Source organism: Solea senegalensis, linkage group LG6, assembly GCF_019176455.1.
Source record: "Solea senegalensis isolate Sse05_10M linkage group LG6, IFAPA_SoseM_1, whole genome shotgun sequence".
Classification (NCBI taxonomy): Eukaryota; Metazoa; Chordata; class Actinopteri; order Pleuronectiformes; family Soleidae; genus Solea; species Solea senegalensis.
In genome coordinates, this window is record NC_058026.1 from 6,617,158 (window position 1) to 6,638,634 (window position 21,477).

At 41.3% G+C, this 21,477-nt stretch overlaps 1 protein-coding gene across 1 annotated transcript in view; it reads right to left on the reverse strand.

Annotated features, from left to right (window-relative positions):
- The window catches only part of LOC122770945 (voltage-dependent T-type calcium channel subunit alpha-1I-like), a 171,945-nt gene that overhangs the window by 90,522 nt on the left and 59,946 nt on the right, over positions 1 to 21,477 (reverse strand). Inside the window, exons 5-7 of the mRNA XM_044028180.1 lie at positions 15,888 to 16,047; positions 4,342 to 4,684; positions 3,741 to 3,833 (exon numbers count right to left, since the gene is read on the reverse strand). Coding sequence (XP_043884115.1) covers positions 3,741 to 3,833; positions 4,342 to 4,684; positions 15,888 to 16,047 — 596 coding nt within the window. The remainder of the gene's footprint in view (positions 1 to 3,740; positions 3,834 to 4,341; positions 4,685 to 15,887; positions 16,048 to 21,477) is intronic.

The window sequence follows — 21,477 nt, forward strand, 5'->3', positions numbered from 1 at the left end:
TTATCTCCAGTGTCTTGGAATCATGGATGATGTGTTTTCTTTTTATAAATGCAAGAAACTGTCTGTATGTTAGTCACAAATATGTCCAATGGGTCACTAGACAGGTTTCAAACTTGGCGGGGGGACAGCGGGTGGTGTTTGGATAAGAAAATGCAAGAGAAATTGGTAGAAATTAACCTTTTTTTGCCCCCTCAAGATACAGGTTCTGCACTGGTGTGTTTTAATGCACCATGTAACCAGTGTGTTCCCCTGCAATCAAGCTTTTCATCTCTCCAGAGGACCGGGCAGCATATTTTATGACCTGCAGTTGAAACCAACGCTCTGCTGTGTTTCTGTGAACCCGGAGGAAACGCTGACAGATTCCCTCTAATTATTCACATTTCACTCAAGATCAAAGAGACACCGACGTGCCACCGCTTCCTCTCTCCAGTCCCTCCAATCCATGCTCTAATTTGACGCCGACACGCCAGTTCAACATGACCACCTGTTCATTTCATCTCTTAATCAATCACCACCCAAACATCCAGCCCCCTTTTTATCTCCCCGTCTCTTAAGCTCGCTCATCACATCCCGTCTTGCTTTCCACACTTCCTCTCCACAGTTCTCTGTGTTCTCCCCCATTTCATCATATTTGTCTCTTCCTTACATTCAGCCAACTCTAACTCCTTCCCTCCACCCGTCCTCGGTCGTGGCTTCATATCAAACCTAACCGTTACATCCTCTGCATCGTGGAAGATTCAGTTGTAGGGAAACATGGTGGGAATGTGTCCTTTTCTGGGTGTAAATAAATGACGTGTGTGTGTGTGTGTTTCCGCGTGACTGAGAATAATGAGTCGAGCAACAGATAAATGAAAGATGCTCAGGATACTGCTCAGCAAGAAAAAGGCAGCTGGAATGAAGTCTAGGAGGGAAGTGGATGAGAGGAGGCAGAGGAGGTAAAGGGGAAGGGAGAGTCTGAGAAAGAGGCTGATCCACTTAGCGTATGGGTGAGGCAAAAATGAGGGGTTGGTGTTAGAGGGCAGACAAAAAAAGGTAAGACAAGTACAGTGACGGATGGATTTTTAAGGGATAGAAGGAAAGGGAGTGATGCTGGAAGGAATGAGGGAACGAAGGCAGCTTTGAAGAGACAAGAGGAAAGGAGCTTACGCGTGGATCTGAAGGCAGGCAATTAAAAGTGTAATAAAAACAAGACGGTCCCTGGGTTAGAGAAAGCAGAGAGTAGCAGTCACACGGCGTGATGATGATCATTTTCAACACATACACACATCGCAAACCTTCCAGACAGGCTGAGATAGACGTGTAGTAAAAATAGACACACTACACACACAGAGATGCTGACGTAACAGGGATATGTTCATGTTTGAAAGAGCGGTTGGGACAAAAGCGTCAGCTGATTTTTATTCACAACATGCTTACCTAAAACGACCTGTGTCTTCTGATGTCAGCAATGTCTTAAAGCCCACATAGACCGGAAGCTCCAATTAACGCTGCCTTGGTGTGTGTATCTGCGTCATTACCTTGTTTATGAAACCCTAAAGTTTCAGAACAAACAGTTCAGCCACTGCTGAGAAAATAGTGTTGTATTGTTTTCCTGGGCTCTGCGAAGCGGATCGGCACTTCCTTAATTTGATGTCGTCATCAGAAATCCTCACCGCTCCTCTCACCACCGTAGCGCCTCCCGGTGGGGGCACTAGTCCGGGCACATCTGGTTGCGTACATTCAACCGCAGAAGAAGAAGAACTACTCTCGTTGTAGCTGCTGAGATGCAGAGCATCCACCGTGCCAGAGGGGGAGCTGTGTATCTGAGAGCTGGCCTGTCTATTACGTCACTTCCAGGTACCTGGCCAATCACAGGACAGTGGGAAAGCTCTCGTTGGCTGGCCAATCACAACACAGTCCACATTCTGGGGGTGTGGTTTTGGTCTGAAACAGCGCGGCTGACGAGAGCGTCAGTGAGGAGATATTTTGATCGGCTCGTTTGCAGCGACTAGGGGGTTTTTAATCATGAAAACAAGTTAATATACGTAAGTAGACCTCCATAACTAAAATATATGTGTGATACAAGCATTCTATGTCACCTTTAAGAACATGTTTGCCGCTTGAAACTGAAGTTCATGAAATACTCGCACAACTGTTCCCAAAGCCCATAAAAAAAAAAAAATCAAGGTTTCTACATCATGGAACCCAAGGGAGTTATTGATGCTCTGCTGCCTTCATCAGTAACTTCAAACATGTTTATGTTTTGACTTTGGTGTTGCTGGCACAAACTTACCCAGACGTTAAAAGTGCTGATTTTCTCTATGGGCTTTTGCGTGGAAAAGTGAGTGTCTCACAGACTTCAGTTTCTAGCTGAAAACGTGTGTAGAAGTGCAAGAGAATGTGGCAAATATATACCTATGGAAGATATCATAGACTAGAATAGAATTGGATTTTTTTATTAGGTGAGGCTTCTGTTTTACCTTGTGTCCCTGCTGACTCTGTTCTGTTATCAGTGCCTGTTCCTGTGTGATTAAGTTCGAGAAATAGAACTGACTTCACTGGCAAGTCAGTCATCAAGTCGCTTTATCCTCCACCAGAGGGTCGCGGAGGGTGCTGTGCCAATCTCAGCTACATCGGGCGATAGGAGGGGTACACCCTGGACAGTTCGCGGGTCCATCGCAGGGCCACACACAACTAGAGACAAACAACCATTCACTCTCACACTCGCTCCTACGGTCAATTTAGAGTGTCCAATTCACCTAATCCCCACATTGCATGTTTTTGGACTGTGGTAGGAAGCCGGAGAACCCGGAGAGAACCCACGCACACACGGCCAGAACATGCAAACTCCATGCAGAAAGGCCCTTGTTCCAACCGGGGCTTGAACCCGGGTCTTCTCGCTGCAAGGCGAGAATGCTAACCACTACACCGCCGTGTGGCCCTTCACTGGTAAGTGAGTGACACGATATTATATTAATGACAACTTTTCACGTCTGTTACTGTTTGGTCACCTTAATCTTAAACGTGCAAGAAACCACCGACTTTTCATAATAGTCAGTGTTGTGTCATAAGAAGCACAACACAAAAAATGTAAAGATGTAAAGGACTCTCTTCATTGCTTCGGATACTTTTTCATGTTGACATTTCTCCACCAAAAAAAAACACGGTCCAGGTGGCAAAGAGAATAAATTAAGCCTCTTCTCCATCAAGAGGTACAATGCAGTTGTGGTTTTGGAACGGTAAACCGTGATCTGGCATATGTTTCCACAGTGGATAATGAAGCCAGATGGCGACAGCTGCATCAGGCACAGTAATAGAATGACATCATACTAAGCCACTGATAAATGTCTTGAAGGAAAAGTGCGGGACACTGACAAAAGACAATAATAGTCATTAAAGATGCTAATGTTTCCTATACTGTTGTACAAAAGTCATGATTCTCTGTGTCAAGCTCGACCCATAATGGTGCCAAAAACTGAAAAACTACAGATCAGTTATGTTGGGAACCTTCTCAACATTTGACAATAGAATAAAAAGTAAATGATTCTGAAGAAACTCTACCACTTGGTGGGAATAGGGTTCTATAGTCAAAGCAAGACTGTATATGTATTGTGTCCCTTTTCTATCTCCATTACACTGTAAAAAACTTACTATAAGATATCCTGAGCACACATGACTGCATTAATCATCCATTCGACAACATTCGACTGGAGTGAAATGACTGTGTGTTTGTTGTGCGGCGACAGCCGCGCGTGACTTACGATGATGAGTAAGATGAAGTAGATGAAGTTGTAGAACGAGTGTGCGTCCATCACGTAGTACATGATCTCCACCCAGCCCTCCAGTGTGATCACCTACAGACGGAGGAAAAGGGGGAGAGTGTAAACTATCTTTCAGCTGATGCGGGTCAAGGTTTGAACCAGGTGATTTAGATTTAGAGCACAGAGGCTGGAGACAGCTCGTCCACTCTGTGTGAAGTGATAAGAATCTGTTTTTAACCTATTAAATAGATATTTCATAACTTTTTCTTCATTAAATTAGAGATAATTCACTTTTTTGTGTGCACAAATACATTACTGTTAAATGGAAATGTGCCTCAGATAAAAGCACCACCATTTTCTGGGCGGGCACCAAGATGAAATTATCTTTTTTTTAAAAGTTGCTGCCTTCCATGTATCTTCTGGTTCTCGGACCAAATAAATGGGTCTTTGTCCACTCTGAAATAAGCTTTAGAAGTTCCATCGTACAGATGAAACTCTCGATCTGGAAACTGCAAGATTTGTTTGTAGCACTACAAGAATAAAAGGACAATAACGGAACAGGGAGCAGAGAGTCTGATCGGCTGCTGTCTGGTCATGCTACCTGGAAAATGACGATCCAGGCATAGGCGATGTTGTCAAAGTTGATGGCTCCTTTGTGGGGGTTTCTGTATCCGGTGTGACACCTGGTGTAGTACTGGTTCCAGTTGACACAGAGTCCGGCGACACTGACGCTGCCATTGACCAGAGGTTCGGGACTCAGGCCCAGCGACTGGCGGTAGAGCACGTCGTCTTTGTCCAGGCAGCAGGACTTCCCTCCCTCGCGGCGCGCCGGGACGTCAGAGCAGGACATGATGCCGTTGTCGACCGGCAGGGAGCAGATGAAGGGCCGCTCGTCATCCTCGTCGGCCATGTAGTACGGCCGAGGCAGACTGATGCCGGTGGTGCTAGAAGTGAAAAGGTAGGAGTTGGTGAGTATATGTTAGAAGTAAAAACAAGAATTGTTAACATGGTAATACTGAAAAAAAAAAAATGTCGCAATAGGGATTCTATTATGGTAATACCATTTTATTTGTAATGCACTTTCTAATTTGGTAATAACAATGATAAAGGTTTGGTAATGAGAAGATCCTATTACAGCAATACTATGTTATTCCCAAGGTAAAATCCTGGTTAATTACAATCACTATAGGCTACCATAATACCTTCACATACAAATGTGTAAGTGTATCTCCTTATCTCCCAGTTCCCTAATGTCTCACACTCTTTTATTAACACACACTATCTTTGAACATCACAAAGTTAAATACAAACCTTTATTTCTACCTCCCATCACAAGTAATGACAGTTGCAGAGACTCTTTTATCTTATATCCAACTTCTATTGGATAACTATTGTCTGATGCTGTATTGTATACATTGATCGGTCCATCAATCAATGGGTGTGTAATTTCCTTAGATACCAATGTATAGCCGATATCATCTAATCATCTCACCCCCAAATTAGAATGTAATCCTGTCTTTAAACAAACTGAATGAAACGTGTTTTAATGTCAGAGATAAAAACAGAAGCGGAGCCGGACCAAAGTAATCCGCTCACTGACTGCAAACTGTCGATCGAGGATAAAAAAAATACTCAATTAATGTGCGTGAGTCTCTATCTCTCACATACACACACATACAAATCTTGATTGTTCATTGTTTTTGTATTTTCATGTTGCGGCAACATTCCTTCGTGAGACGTTCAGGTTCATTGAAGTGAGCTGAACTGAGAGAGAGGAGAGAGGGATGATTATGTTTGAGGTGTCACCGGCTGTTGAACCTCCATGTCCGTCCATTAAATATGACCCCACTCTCAGCTTCTTGCTCCTGACCTTTTGTTCTTCCTTTTCTTCACCAACGAATAATAGACTCAAAAAATGTCGATAATCAAACAAACTACAGACTGAAAAAAAACACACTGGATGTCATGAAATTGTATTGGTCTCTATGTCTGTCTGTGATGTTCTCTGAATTACAAATTCTGCATAGTTTGCATGTTTTCTCCATGTGTTTGTGGGTTTTCTCCGGGCTCTCCAGTTTCCTCCCACAGTAAAAATGTGCAATATGGGAATTAGGGAAATTGGACACTCTAAATCAGGGGTCTCAAAGTTGCGGCCCGGGGGCCACATGTGGCCCTCCAAACAATATCAAGTTGTAAGTAATTTCTATATGTTTTTATTTTTAAATTAATTTTGCATAATAAATAGGATTTTCTTTTATTGTTGCATATTAAAACAACCACTTACATTTTAAGAATTATCCAAACCAATCCAACTTTATTTGTAAAGCACTTTAAAACAAACACAGTGGACCAAAGTGCTGTACAGAATAATGGATAAAAGACAGGAAAGTTCACACGAGGCAAAAGGAATTATGCATATATCATTTTGAGCTCATAACGTCCACCGCAACTGTTGATTTTCCCAAAAAAGTTGGGCTTTTTTTTACTTGACCGGCCCCTGACTAACCAGACGAGACAGTCATTTGAGTTTGAGACCCCTGCTCTAAATTGACCGTTGGCGTGAGGTTGAATGGTTGTTTGTCCCTATATGTGGCCCTGCGATGGACTGGCAAACTGTCCGGGGTGTGTCGGCTGAGATAGGCACGGCACCCCCTGACCCTCCTGTGGAGGATAAAGCGGTAGAAGATGGATGGATGGATGGATGAGTGGACACCAGTGTGACTGATAGCTGGTATCGCCCCCAATAGAAGCCTGGTCGCAGGTGATGTCTGTGAACTTCCGTCTGCAAAACCTCAACATGGTGCCGGACAAGATTCTAATGGGTCAGATTCTAATGGGTCACTTCATATGGACCAGTCATGGTCAGCTGTAGATCACCTTAATCAATTGTTTACTTATTCATTACTGTATTATTATGTGGTATGAGTCAGTGGTCCAGTCAGGATCCAGGATATATGCCGTGAATGCACCAAGTCTTGAAAACGCACCACTGTGTCTTTGTAAAGTGAGTTCCAGTTGGGGGTTAAACTGTTGCATTAAAGGCGAGATGAGTTCCAGCCCAGTTTTCCACTCAGGCTTGAATCTACAGTCAATCAGAAGTTGCAAGTTGCTCCGTGTGAACTTTTCAAAGACGTGATTAAAGGAAGGTTGTGTGTCGCGTCCCATTTCATTGACAACTCTAAATAACTTCTTGGATCTGTTTGGACCTCCAACCAACTCCGACCCTTAAAGGTGAAAGCAAGAAGCGGAAACTTGCAAAAGAAATACAGCAACAAAGGTCCACCAGAGGGAAGATGAGGAAGGACCAACAACGACATCAACAACAAGAAAACCAAAATCACATCCAGTTTTTGGGGGTCATTTCCAGTGTCACTTTCTACTCGTTTTGGTTTGGAGACGACGCTCGTTATTCCCAAACTTTACAAAAGACAGTAAGTTATGGAGGTGGTGGTGTACTGTGAACGCAGCTTAAAACAGCACAATACGAGCAGGAAAGAGGGAAAGAGTGAAGGATACCAGGTAGACCAGGGCAAGCGAATGAAAACATGACAGGGAGAAATTAAGAAAACAGAAGGGAATGTATGGTAATAAATAAATTAAATGCTACATTATGAAAAACACTGAAGAAAGGACGAAATTCCCCCAAAGAAACAGGGAGAGAAGATATAAGAAAGCAAAACAAGGTGTACTAGAGGAGAACAATAGTGTGAAGATGAAAAAGCACTATGGGCGTTTGCCTTGCAATTACAAAAAGAGCAAAGAAGGAGGCTAAAAGAGAGGGAACAGCAAAGCTCCCTGTGATCGCAGTGTAATCTAAGAGTATGGGCTTCTATTTAAAGGGCAGAGCGGAGAAAGAGACACGGATGAATGCACACGTTGGTCTGCAATTACTTTTGACCTGGTATTTGAGAAGGTAAGAGACGAGCCGCTGCGTGAGCATGACCGCTGTCTCTCAGCCTTACGTCTTTATGATGTATGTCATGCTCTTCCTGGCTCTGAGAGAAGATGAGATCAAGCTCAGCAGCCTCTGTCTTTTTTACGTCAAGTCCATCCATCTATTTATACTGTATGTTGATTTCCTATTGGCTGTTGTGGTTCTTTTTCAATATATAACAAGATCGAATCCCATCCCTAGCTGTAGCCGTCACTTACCTGAAACAAATCATTCCCCACTTAATAAGCTTTGTATGAACTCATCTGACACTAAATTCAATATAACAGATTTTTTCTTTTCTTTTTTTTTTTGTTAAAGTTCCACTCTACACTTTTAATTGGAAACCAATCCAAAATATGTTTTCCCGTTGCAGTAGCATCTGCCATTTTTATTTACTGTACGTCTCGACGCAAACGAGAGGACGGCAAAGTTAACATCAGATAAAGCTGTGAACAAACACCCACTGCAGCGACAGCAAATATCACAGCCGGGCTTGTTATCCGATTTTTGGCTGTGTGGGTCTGTATAGACACAGATAGCGGGAATTTCACACATGAAGAGAAGCTGGGCTCCTGACAGCAGAGGCTTCAGCTGAAGTTGTGTGTTATACATATATATATATATATATATATACACATTTCCAACTGTTCTTATCTTCTTATCCATGGAAACACTCCATTTATTTCCAGAAGGAATGTTGGCGTCGTCGTTTTACCACCCCTGTATGCCACAAATTCAAATTGAGGTGGGTCAGGACATCCCATTTTGTACATGCCTTCGTCTCGTCTTTGAATCACCATGGCGATGGCCTACCCCCACCCAAACAAGCTTCTCGTTAAATCATTATTTTCTCTGTGGGCTGTGCTCAGCATCCAGCTCCCTCCTCCGTGCAGCCAAATCGACCTAATCAAACATTAGTCTCTGGATTCCTCCTCTCCCGGGATCTCGCTCACCACGGGCATAATCCCAGTTATTGTGTGAGTGAGCCGTGTGTGCCTCCACGCTGGTATTAGCTGTACTCTTAATCATAGAGATGTTTTGGGAACAAACAGCAATTGTTAAGCTTCCCGCTACTGCTGTTTTCTTCCGCTGATTCCAGGGGAGGTTATTACATACATGATTTGCGAGTCATTAGTGATCAGTGGTGGTTAAAAGCTAGAACACAATTTACTGTTTGTTTGTTTCCCCCTCCACTTTTCATGTCCTGATGTCGCATACAGTGGCGGCCCGTCCATAGGGTGCAGAAGATAAGATAAGATAAGAAGAATCATCTAAAATAACTTCTAAAAACATGGAAAATTGAAATAAACACGCTACACATACATATACAGTCACTTACAACGAGCTGCCATAGATAAGACATTATAAAACTGAAGCTGTGGACATAATTAACAGTACCGTGCAAAGGTCTTAGACCACCATTCTATTATATATGTGTTATATGGCCTCTTGCTTCAACCTTCTGATTCCAATCATATGAATTGCACCTGAAATGTTGCATAGCAGGAGGAGAAGTCGAAGGACGCTGATCTCCGAGTGACAGCTGTTCTCCTCTCACACACACAAACACACAATCTCCTGTGTGCTGTTGAAGAACACAGGCAGAGAGTGCATCGCTCGCCGGGGTCTGAATCAGCGGCGGCATTTGCACTCTCCCGATTTTGAGGCGACATGACAGACGCGTAATTGAATTACCGACGCTTCCCCCCGAAAACAAACAGCCCACAGACACCGCGAGACGAAGCATTGAAGCATCGTGGAAACGTCACGCGGCGCTGTCACAACAAAAACTGCTCTTCACACACACGTGCAGGGAAATCTGATTTCATCCCCGAAGAGAGAGAGAGAGAGGGAAGTGAACAGCGAGAGGATGTAGAGCAAAGTGTGCTGCAGTTGTCACACTGTAAAGGTTAGAGGTAGCAGTGGATCATATCATTTGCATTCAGCACACAGCCTAGACTTTATTTAAAAAAAACAAAACGAACAAAAAAACAGCTTCTACAGGTGAAAGTGTCAAGTATTTAGTGACCTAGTGATTTAGTGATCAGCTGTGCCAAAGATAAACTCAGAGGGGACGGTGCTACTAAACTGTAGAACGATCGGCCTCCACACTTTACAAATGTCTCTTCCTAAAACATGTTTATTTTCCTTTAATTTAGGTGCAGTACAATTCCTACTGTTTGCTGCTATTATGCACTGGCTCTATAAAGAAAGTCTGAGTTGAGTTGGCCTCTGGCACTCTTTAAGTCGTTGACGTTATAGTCATTTCTATTGTTTTTTATTGTCTGGCTGTCAATTCTTACCCACATTTTATGTCTTTTCATTTATTTTATGTCTTTTATTGATTGTGCCCTTCATTTATTCTTCTGCACGGGTTCTTGGTCCGTCCACTGTGGCCGTTTCAAAGTGCTTTACAGATAAAGTTGGATTGGATTAAACCTGTAGTGGAATATATGCCAATTAATGTGACTGGCAGGATACAGAACTCACCTCATAAATCTATGCCTGTACACGGTACCTTAAATATGTTTTTTTAAGGCAGCCCTTTCGAACCGTAAACTGTTAATCCACAGCAGAAGTTCAGATGTTTTATTTTGTGAATTTAGTGTTTGAAATCAATCATTCTGATTCACCGTTACGTCACATAAACGTGCCAAACACGGCAGCAGCAGACCAGCATCTTGTGTGTCCGTGCGAGCTAAAAATCTCTAAAAAAGGGAGAAAATTACAACAATGTGACAAAGTTAAACTTTATGTTTGTCATTATTGACAAATAATACACACCACAGTAGTATAGTATAATAGTATTCATTATATATTTTAATAGAGTTGGTTAGTAATTGCTGCCAAATTTACACCAAAACAATACAATTTACTCCTTTTTTTTTAGATAAAAGAGATACAATTCAATTAAAGTCAAATCAAATTTGGCCCAATTCACAATAATTGCCCACCCCTGTCCTAAACAGTGGACATGACTTGCTGTAAAGTGTAACTAGTATGCAGGACTGTGCTCATTGTCTGTGTTGCTAGGTAACAGTCAAGTCCACTTTGTGTAACTATATATAATGATTGATTAAATTCAAACAATAAAAAAACACAAAATAATCTGTTGTAGCTTCTTACTGTCAACTTATAAATACTGTTTGTTTTTAAATGTTGGATAAAAGCAATATCACACTCAAGGTTGAGCTGTTTTTATATCAGCGCGGCGGTGACATTTTCAGCACTCGGCTGCTACGGCAACATCAGTCATGCTGATATTCAGGACAACAACTCCCTCAAGTGCATTATTGCTTAAATAAAATAAGTATATATACTATATTTATACATTGTGTGTGTGAATTACTTAGTGTTTGAATGAGGTGACACTCAACTTTTATTTTTTACATCTCATAATACTTTTCCTTGTCTTGCCTTAATGGATGCTGTCTCATCACTTGTCTTCCGAGTTGATGTGAGTGTTGAATTGTTGTGATAATCAACCCGATAAGCGGCTGTGAATTTGGAGAAATGCTTCTCGCCGAGCGCTAATTACGGGTGAAAGCGAGTGTTCAATTACGACACTATACTTCCCAAGAAATGAATTTGATGTTAATTGCCGGGTTTGTGCACATGTGTCCCACAGTCTTTCCCGTCGGAGCACAGCAGGTAGGCAAAACATTCAAAAACAAGTTACATTTATCTTTAAACAAACATGGTATTTATCTGATAGAGTGTGCACTCCCCATAGGACAATCCTTAGAAATGACTATTGCTTTTAAATGTGATACAAATATACTGTCTTTATTATATTTATAAAAAATACCTCTCAGGAAACAAAGTATTACCCCTTCATATATATAAATAAAGCATTTTTTTGAGTATTTCTACTACATGTAAGAAACATACTGTGTGTCTTAAAGGTACAGGTGAATATATTATCCATAATTTCCATGCAGGCAAAGACATAAACACTGACATGGACATGACACCTCAAAGAAGTGAACAAATAAGAAAGACAGATGATTGACAGCGGAGACGACAGCGATTCCCATTAATTATCTCGACGGCTAGGCACATACCATCCTTCATCAGAGTAGTATCTATTTTACACTAATTATAATCTCAACAGATAACTGAGCAAATCCGACGGATCGAACTGTCGGATTTGCTCAAGCGCCGCACAGCAGAGCTGCGTGTGTGTTGCTAAGAGCCTTGTGTTGACTTATGCCAGCACTTATAAAGTTATTACGTCCACACACACACACACACACAGTCAGACCCCAGTTTCCAAACCCAGCTGTGTGCAAACCCATGTGTGCCGGTGCACTGCAGCGACTGCCGGAGACCGGATTCATTCTAAGGGGAGATACTGGACTGACTTGGAAATGGTCAGCCAAGTCCTAAACCACTCCTGCTATCCACTGCCACTTCACGACAGAATGTCACTCCAAATGAAATGACATCCCGAAGCTACGGAGAACATTCCTGATCAAGGAGAGGGTTTATATAAGAAGCCAAATAATGGGTCGCCATCACCACTCATACAGAAGAAGATGAAAGCAGCTGATCTAGAGCTAGGTGTGTCATCGTCGAAGCTGACGTGCTAGTTTTGCAGCATTCCCCTTTTTCTGTCATTCTCCCTGTGAAAATATATGGAAGTTTCACAGGTTTTTAATTTGTTTATTTAAGTACATAGACATGTGGCTGCATGTCTTTTATCTCCAGAACTTCTGTGCGAATGTTTGATCAGGTTTAACTGTTGTGTTTACGCCAGGGGCGTTTGCTTGTCTTTGAAACAGGGGGAGCATATTTCAGGCCCCAGTTATTTATACATACATTCTGCAAACACACAACTAAACAAGGAAACAATATATGTAAAATTGAATAATTGTGTTTTTATTTACAGTGTATAAGTACAAACAAAATGGGCAAATAACACACAACGACGAGCAATTGGTCTCAAACTTTCCTCGCAAAATCCACACAGAACTGAGGCAGAAAGGGCTCCGCTGACGTGAAGCTCTCTGCAATGCTGTCAATCAAAAAAAATTGAGCCATCTGCTCAATTGCCTCCCAGAGAAGCTCAGCTTCCCTGGAAGTGGCCACATTTCATCAAATCGGTCAGTTCCCTCTTCCATTTTGTTCAGTTTTTTGTTTCTAAATGTGGTCAAATTGAGTGAAAAACACACTTTCTGGAATTTGGACAACTGCCAATCAAGATGCTTTCTGTTAACCTTGACTGGAGCTGAGCTTCAAGTGGTTTTAATGCGGAGGCTGCTACGGGAATATGGAAGAAAAGGCGATCCGTGACATTTTAGACCATCACATTAGTGATATTTTAGAGGAAGCTGAGTTTTCCTTGTAGTCTTAGTGCACTGTGTACTGGTGCACTTCCTGCTAAGATCATTGTAAGCCTGCACTGATGCAGAGACTCACGCACTGCACTAATTGATTTGGGATGGCACTAGACATGGCACTTAATAAGTACCTTGCAGATCGAGTGTGATTGGACAAAAGAGGGAATAAGGGGCAGTCTGGGATTTGGCCTCTTCCTCCAAATGATGACCACTGCAAGATGACTGGCATTCTTAATATCAGAGCTAATTCCTGAAAGTCAGTCATTTTAATTTAATCAGTTGTTATCTCAATTGCAGCGACTGTCAAATAGTCTTTTGAAATGTGGTATTTTAGACGGAGAAGCTGAAGGATGCCGACAACTGAGTGACAGCTGCTCTTCTGCTAGTATACATAAACATAATTGAGAATAACACACACAGCAGAGCGTCTGAGGGGCCCGAATCAACACTGCTCTGATTCTGAAACCACAAGACAGATGAGTAATTGAATTACTGACACTTCCTCCAAAACAAACAGCCCACGGCCACTATGAGACAAAGCGTTAGTCGTGGAAGCATCACACGGTTGCTGTCACAACAAAAATGCTCTCTCACACACACACACGCAAGGAAATGTGATTCGATCCCAAAGAGGGGAGGGGGGGGGGAGGGAATGTGAACATGTGAGAGGATATATAGAGAAAAGCAAAGTTCATGTTGCAGTCGTCAAACTGCAAAGGTTAATAGTGGCAGTGATACAGAGGACCAGTACATCTGCATTATTTGCATTCAGCACACAGATTTTCTAAAACCCCGGATTCCCTGCTGGGCATCTTCAATGTGTGCATCAGTCGGGGGGATATGTGCCACTGCCTGTGATCACAGCAGGGAACGACTTGCAATGTGCACAATTACATTGTTAATGTGCGTGTGAGGCGATGAGGGAATTACAGAAAGTAATAGGTATGAGCCAATTAAGGACAGCAATGAAAGATTTACTTTCCTCTCATTGGAACAACAAAGCAGAAAAAAAAAGGTCAGAAGGTGCAGCACTGACTGTCTTCTCACCGCGGCACAGCTTGGCGTCCTGGCCCCACAGAGAGAGAGTCAAAGTAACAGCAATACAAAATAAAATAAAAAAGTTCTAATAGCTGACCTGATAAAAGTAAATAAAACAAAATACAGATTAAACTCAACTTTTCTGGCGATTTAATGATGAAACTGTATTATGCCTGATTTGGGTTTTTGGCCGGAAATAATAAGCATCATTATATCAGCACTGTCAGAGAGGGAGAGCGAGAGAGAGGGAAAGGAGACCCTTCTTCTCTCCCCTCCCGTTGAACTCGTTTCATTGCTTCAGCGCTTGCCCGTTCGGGGAGTCGGATGCTTGGCAGCTACAGTATTGGAGGTCAGCAGAGCAGTGTCTGCCGTGGCTGACTGAGTTGCAAAAGTTGCTAATGTTGCTCAAGCACTGGTATTGTCCCAGTCACCATGTCCGTCACTGTTGGGTGCAGAAAAACACCAACAAACGAGGAGAGAGAACCCTCGTTCTCATCAACGTGCAATACCAGCAAAGTGAGATGCACCGCAATGCAGTTCAGCGGTGTTTGATGCTGCTCTATTCAAAGTGAATAAAACACATTGCAGTTAATGCCCTCACTACAGAGTTAACCAATGAAGGAGGTGACAGGGCCACCACTGACTCTTCCACCTTCAGAGGAAGAAATTTCACTCAGACTTGAAGCTTTAGAGCTTTACACAGACCATGCGAGACATTAGCTCAAGAGAAATAAGAATACTTCTGCTTGAAATATTCCTTTGCCCAGGAAATGTCTGATGTCAAATATCAAATGGCTTATACGACCCATGTATACAGAGGGGACAACACCGGTGAGGGTGATGTGAGGTGAGTACAAAGGCATCATGCCCATCACTACTATGACATGTCAAAACTAAACGTCATATGGGAGAAAATATGTTCCCGACAGAAGGTTATTCAAGAATCTAGGTTTTTTTGTGTGCAGGAGCAGAACTTGGGGCTCAAAAAAGGATCCAAGTGTGATTAACAGTATGTATAATAATCAAATGGATGCAAGGAGACTACACCCAGATCACAGGAGCAAATGATAGCTTGGTAGCAACAGTAGCAACATGGAAATTGGTGTTAATTATAAAAAGGTTCCAGTTTTCATTTATTATTCTGCAAACCTAAATGAATAAATACAAAAGCCAATTCCTTGATGGATAATATGCATCACGTGTTGCACGAGGAAGACGAAGAGTTAGGCTGACGATGTTACATTGGTTTTGGCACCTTGTGAGAACTTGTTAAAGCACTGAGATGTGAAAGGTCTGCATTTTTTGGCTGGGATCTGGTCCAGCGTTTCCTAGCGCTGCGTGGGTCAAGGTCTCAAGCCTTCAAATGATAGACAGGTACAGTTTGGATTTATTTCTGGGTCTTTTCAAGTTTTTGGCACAAACTTTTCAACCTAAGAACATGACAAGACTCCACATTGGGCCTTATTATTATTTAACATGTGCACAGAAATGTTCTCACTCTCAAAAAACAGTCTTTTGATGTACCATGAAGAGAGCAGTGTGCTGAAAATTCAAGTAGCAAGAAGCTGAGTCCAAAAGATGGACCTGAAAAGGTGAAGTAGATACAAATTTCACAAGAGTACAAAGTGAAATAACTGTAAATGAATACATTTAAGCCCTTTTCAAATAAATAAACGTAGTAAGGTCTAAGGAAGTTCTAGAGTAGTTCTCAAAGTATGAACAAATGCAGAACATGCATCCCAGATTTGTAAATCAGATGTTTATACAAAGTGCATATTTGTGAATGCGTCCATTGTCCCCACAGACAAACAAAGACAACAAATGGAGACTCACAGTGTGAAGTTCTCCTGCAGGTAGCATCTGTTCCTCAGCAGCCCCGCCCACAGCTGCACCCCGATGATGCCAAAGATGAAAAAGACAAAGAAGCAGAGGAGGAGGACGTTGCCCAGCATGGGGAGAGTGTCGAGCAGCAGGTTCACCAGGATACGCATGCCTGAAGAGACACAAACACATTTATTATTACCTTGCATAAGCCACAAACCCAAAGACGAAGTGTTTTTCTTGGCCAGCCGTGGTTTGGAGACGAGAGAAAAAGTTGTATCGTGTGAAGTCACTGGAGGGTGGAGTGATGACTATCTTCTGCTCCCTTGTCCACTGCTGCTTTGAAGCAACAAATGTTATATTCAAACCTTTGTCAAATGAGTTCACACAGCTATGATTAATCCTATCAGCTCCCTGTGTGACTCTCTCCAGGTAACAGCAACATTACCTCACTGCACACGGTGACACATTTGACATCACGTCTGAGCAGATAAGGCAGATTGCTGCTGCATGTGCCAAACACAACACAGCTGCTGCTGCTGTTCACTGAACCATGCAGCTCCAAAGTCTATGGACGATTATATCTATCATAACTGAGCCTTTTTGGGATCCTTTTCTGGCATCAGCACAGACCTTGTCGGGACCAGTGTCCACATGTGGCGCTTTTCCATTATACAGTACGTACATCAGCTCGACTCGGCCACTGATTGGTCACTGGGAGTGTCGTCGCTGTAAGAGTCATGGGCACGACGTCTGACACGAGAATCAAACCGCATAATGCCGAACTGTAGATCTGTTTAAAACGTTAAAAATCCCAAAACGTGTGCTAACCTCCGGCATTTAGCAAGGACATTTCTAAAATCTCGACATTTAACAGACGAGTCTGGTGTATTTAGCAACAGCACTGCCAAAAGCCGGTGATCGTGAGCAGAATCCAGCCTGTGCAGTTGTATTTTAGTTCAGTGCCTGCGTCAGACTGAGTCATGCAGGAAGTACTGATCTTAATTAAAAAGTACAAATCTTTTTAATTAACTCTATTGATTAGTTTCTTTGTGTGTGTCATATAAAACATCTATAAGTCATGGACTTAGCCTCATACCACACTGAGTAGAGGCGAGTCGGGTAGAGTCGAGGGCTGCAACTAACGACTATTTTCATCATCGATTCATCTGTCGATTGTTCTCTCAATTAATTGAGTGATTGTTTGTTTTCATCATGAAAATAGTTTAGTAATCAATTAAAAAATAAATTAATTGAGTCGTTGTTTCAGCCGCACTCTGGAAATTCTTTATGAAAAGCTCAGACAAATGCACCATGGCTTATTTTGTCTTCCTGGAGACAGATTGAAGGATATAATTTGTACAAACAAAATGACAAGATTAAAATCCACATCTTTCTCTTTCACCCCAACACATTTCCTTGTCATGCAGATAGTTATCACATTATCGTCCCATTTGCATACGAGCCGTTGTATTAATTAGTTAATCAATCCTTAATCTTGGGACTAATTGTGATCCCATGGCTCATTACTGGATTACTGATCTCCATAAGAAAACGAGAGCAGGGGTTAAATTCTATCTGTTAAGAGGATCGAGAGTTGATACAAGATTTAGCTGCACTAATCACGGGTTAAGTGGGCAGTGGTTTGTAATGATTTGAAATGACTCCAGCAGAGGGAGAGTAAAGGCTGTAGTTACTCACTGCACACTTGTTTTTGTAATACTGTGCACAGTTATGACTCATCTTACTTTGCTTACTTGTGTAACCAAAATTAATTATTTTAAATATATGTATATATATATATATATATATATATATATATATATATATATATATATATATATACATTTTATATTATTTTTTATAAATGAAGCACATCTTTCAGTCTGTAATTAATGAAATGGAGATAAGAATGAACAGAGAACTATGGATTTATAGTGATACTTCTATCTTCTATAGCTTGAAAGAGACAAAAAAAAGGTCAAATATGTGAAGTCGCCACTAAAAGAAAGTATAAGTATTTATTTAGACCTATAGTATTAGAACTTGAGAGCAACCGCAGAAATGTAAACCTGATGTTCCAAACCTTAAAACCTTTCGGCAAGACTTGTGTAACATGGTGGACATTTCAAAAAAGGTGTATTGCAATGACATGGAAATCTGACTCCAATTTGTCGGTTACTTGAGCGAAGTTGCATTCCATTTGAAACACAATGACATGGACTCTAAGGTCGCTTTCACACCTAATAGTCTCCACTAGACTCGGTACGATCGGGGACTCGGTTCAATTGGGGGTTGCAGCATTCAGCCGGTCCGAGTCTGTTGGTTAACGCAGGACATAAACGCTGCAACGATAGGCTCAGATATTTATCCCGGCTTGTGCTCTACACACGTGTATGTTTGACCCACAATGCCCTGTGTTGTAGTCCACATCTTGCATTTGGTTCACTTGAAACGAACCGGGACCTACGTTTTTAGGCGGACCAGAGTTCGGTTCTTTGGTGTGGATCAGAGTTCGGTTTTCGGATTCACACCTCCTCAAACGAACCGGATTTCCAAGCAAATGAACTAGGATTCGATTTACTGCCGAGGAGCTTTCCATGATAACTTACCGACATCCTTCAGATCAGTCATCCATCAGATTTTATATAATTGTCCATTTTGCCGCTGTCTTTCATATATTATTAGGCACAAATCCAGTTGGAACGAGGACCATGCTACATGTTCTATCCATGTTCTCTGTCCAATCACATGCAATATGGGGATTAGGCATATTGGACACTCTTATTATCTAATTTTTAACAAATATTGGACACTCTAAAGTGAGTGAAAGATTGAATGCTTGTGTGTCTCTCTGTGATGGACTGGTAAGTGCGATTTTCACAAAAGTTTGCGGATTCAAGACCGAGGCCAGGGAACTGCTACACTCCTTGACTTGCGTGGGACGTGAGGGACTGCATGCAGTCCTAGTTATTATTATTATTATTATTATTATTATTATTATTAGTATATACTCTCATAACCCCTTTATGTAATATTGTGGGTGAGCTGGGGGGAGGAGTGTGAGGGTGCACAGTTGTTGAGTATGTCTAACCAAATATGTGATGATAAAATATTTCAAAAGAAGCGAAATGCTGTATTTTTTCACGTTTTTTTTGTTGTTGTTGTATTTTATTAATGTATTAATTGTATAAAAACACATACAATTTAATTTCCATGAAAGCGTGAAGGAGAACTGCCTTTAATATTTCAAAGGAAAAATCAGTGCATTTCTCAACAGGCCAAACATAACACAACCAAATATGTTAAGCATACATTTCTAATATTGGTAGGTACAACTATCTGATGGGTCGGGGTGTAATATCAGATACCTCCTCTCCTATTCATAAATCCACAATACATGACCTTGGGTGAAGAGTAATTCTGGGTCTTTTTTTTTTTCCCAACGTTAATATTTAATGATTTGTGGATAGTGGAGTCTTTAAAAATTCAAACGTTTACCTCCCACTGCTAACATAAAGGGCAACACCCTAATAAGCATTCCTAAACCCCCAAACAATTTCCCTTTAATGAAACTTTAACACACACTTTTCTTTATAATTTGTTTGATTATTGGGCTTTGACTGCACATGAAACATGGTTTAGTCCATTCAAAGTCAAAAGCAGCTGCTGAAACAGTATATGTTCTTAAGCAGTAAGTTGCAACGCTATTTTATTGTCATAAATAAACAATTTAAAATGCATAAATTAAAAAAAAGTCAGCCCGAGTCAGACATGATTACAAGATGAAACGATTCCTAATTGTTCCCCGCAGGAAGTCAAATTAGAGCCTATTTATTAAAACAAAACAACATGGTTATTTACTGATGACGTATCACCACATGCGGACTAAATGGAGCAGCAAATGTTTGTTTTATTAAAAAAAAAAAAGAAGAAGAAGAAAGAAAAACGACAACAACATAATCATTGTACTAATCAAGTGCAGACCATGGGAGCAGCTGCAGAAATGTTGGGAGGGAAAAGGGAAATGAATCAAAGTGCAAACTTGATGAATAAACAGAATATGAAAGGAAAAGAGGAGGAAACGTGAGAATCTGCTGACGACCATTACTTTGGCTGCTAAAGGTTCGGCATCTCCCACGGGAGGATTGCGGTTAATGCAATAAACGGGCTGAGTCGTTTAAGCCGTGGCCAGTGGGACCTGGATAGACCTGGATAATTTCCATTAACGTCTTATTAAGTGGCTCCTCTGATCACTTCGCACACTCACCCTCCACTGAGTGCCGATGTGAGTTTGTGGCGTCGCTGTGGTTGTACTGCCGATGCAGTGCTCGCGTGAAACGCCCGACTGAAGCCTCTGAGACTCTGCATTTGTGTGTCACCCTCAGCATGGAGATTGAATTTACCGTCTGAGGTAAATTGTCTTTAATAAAGAAGAGAATTGCTTTTTATTTATCCGACTAAAGGAAGACAAGGGAGAGAACTGGGTTTTGGCGGCTGATTCTGGCTCCTGCATGTGCACAGTTGTGTAAGGAACTGGCCTTGAAGTATGAACTTAAAAGTCCCATATTATAAAGTGACATTTCCCTGAATAGGTTATAAAGCAGGTTTATTGGTTACTTTGCAAATGAATAAAAATGCTCAGTATTCTCATAAAAATGGTGTTAAGGTGCAAAATATTTCGATAGAGAATTGTTGCATATTTACCTAACAAAGGAAAATTAGACAAACACATCATATTACTTTTTGTTGCTGCTTCCTTCATACACAAATTGTGCAGTCCTTCCTTTGATGACTTATATATACAAGTCTGCTGTTCACCAAAATGTCAATCACATTTGTTCTGGATCAGTTTCACTTTCCCAACAACACTACCAGACAACCAACATTTGTAGTAAGGGAATAAATAGGAGAAAAAATAAGAAAAAGAAGAAGATACGGTGGAAATGTTTAAAAAATGTTAAATACCTAATAATGTCACTCATCCCTAGATGTTAATAAAATAATTTAGTTTAATGCCGCCTTTGTGTGCCGTCCCCTCAAAGTTGAAAAGGACGATTCACTCTTGTTTTTCAGCTTCTTTTTTTATCTTTACATGTATTCTCTTATTTGCAGAACACACCACCTTTCACGATCACTACAATCTTTCCAGAACGAGTATGTTTCTGTTCTGTATCACAGAAAGTCACATTGCAGTGGCAGGGGGGGGTGAACTGTGCCTGTGGAGGTGAGTTCAGAGAGCCATCAAATGTAAGCAATAAAAAAGTAGGAAACCGTACTATATGTTGGAAAGCAACGTGGTTTTTCCGGTGAAATATCTCCAATTTGTCTCAATATTTGCTTTTAAAAAGCAAATAGAATATCAATTTAATCATTAAAATAAATTTGGATTGGGTTGGATTCAAAAATATTGTATTTTATTGTTTGAAAATACACTTGCTCTCCCTGATTTGTTCTTTGCGCCTTACAAAATAGGTGTAATTATCTAACATTTGTCAGATTATAAACATTAGATCATTACATCCTAAGGCCCCGCCCATGGTCAGTATGGCAAACAAAAAACCATGGCGCAAAGAACAAATGAGGGAGTGCAAAGAACAAG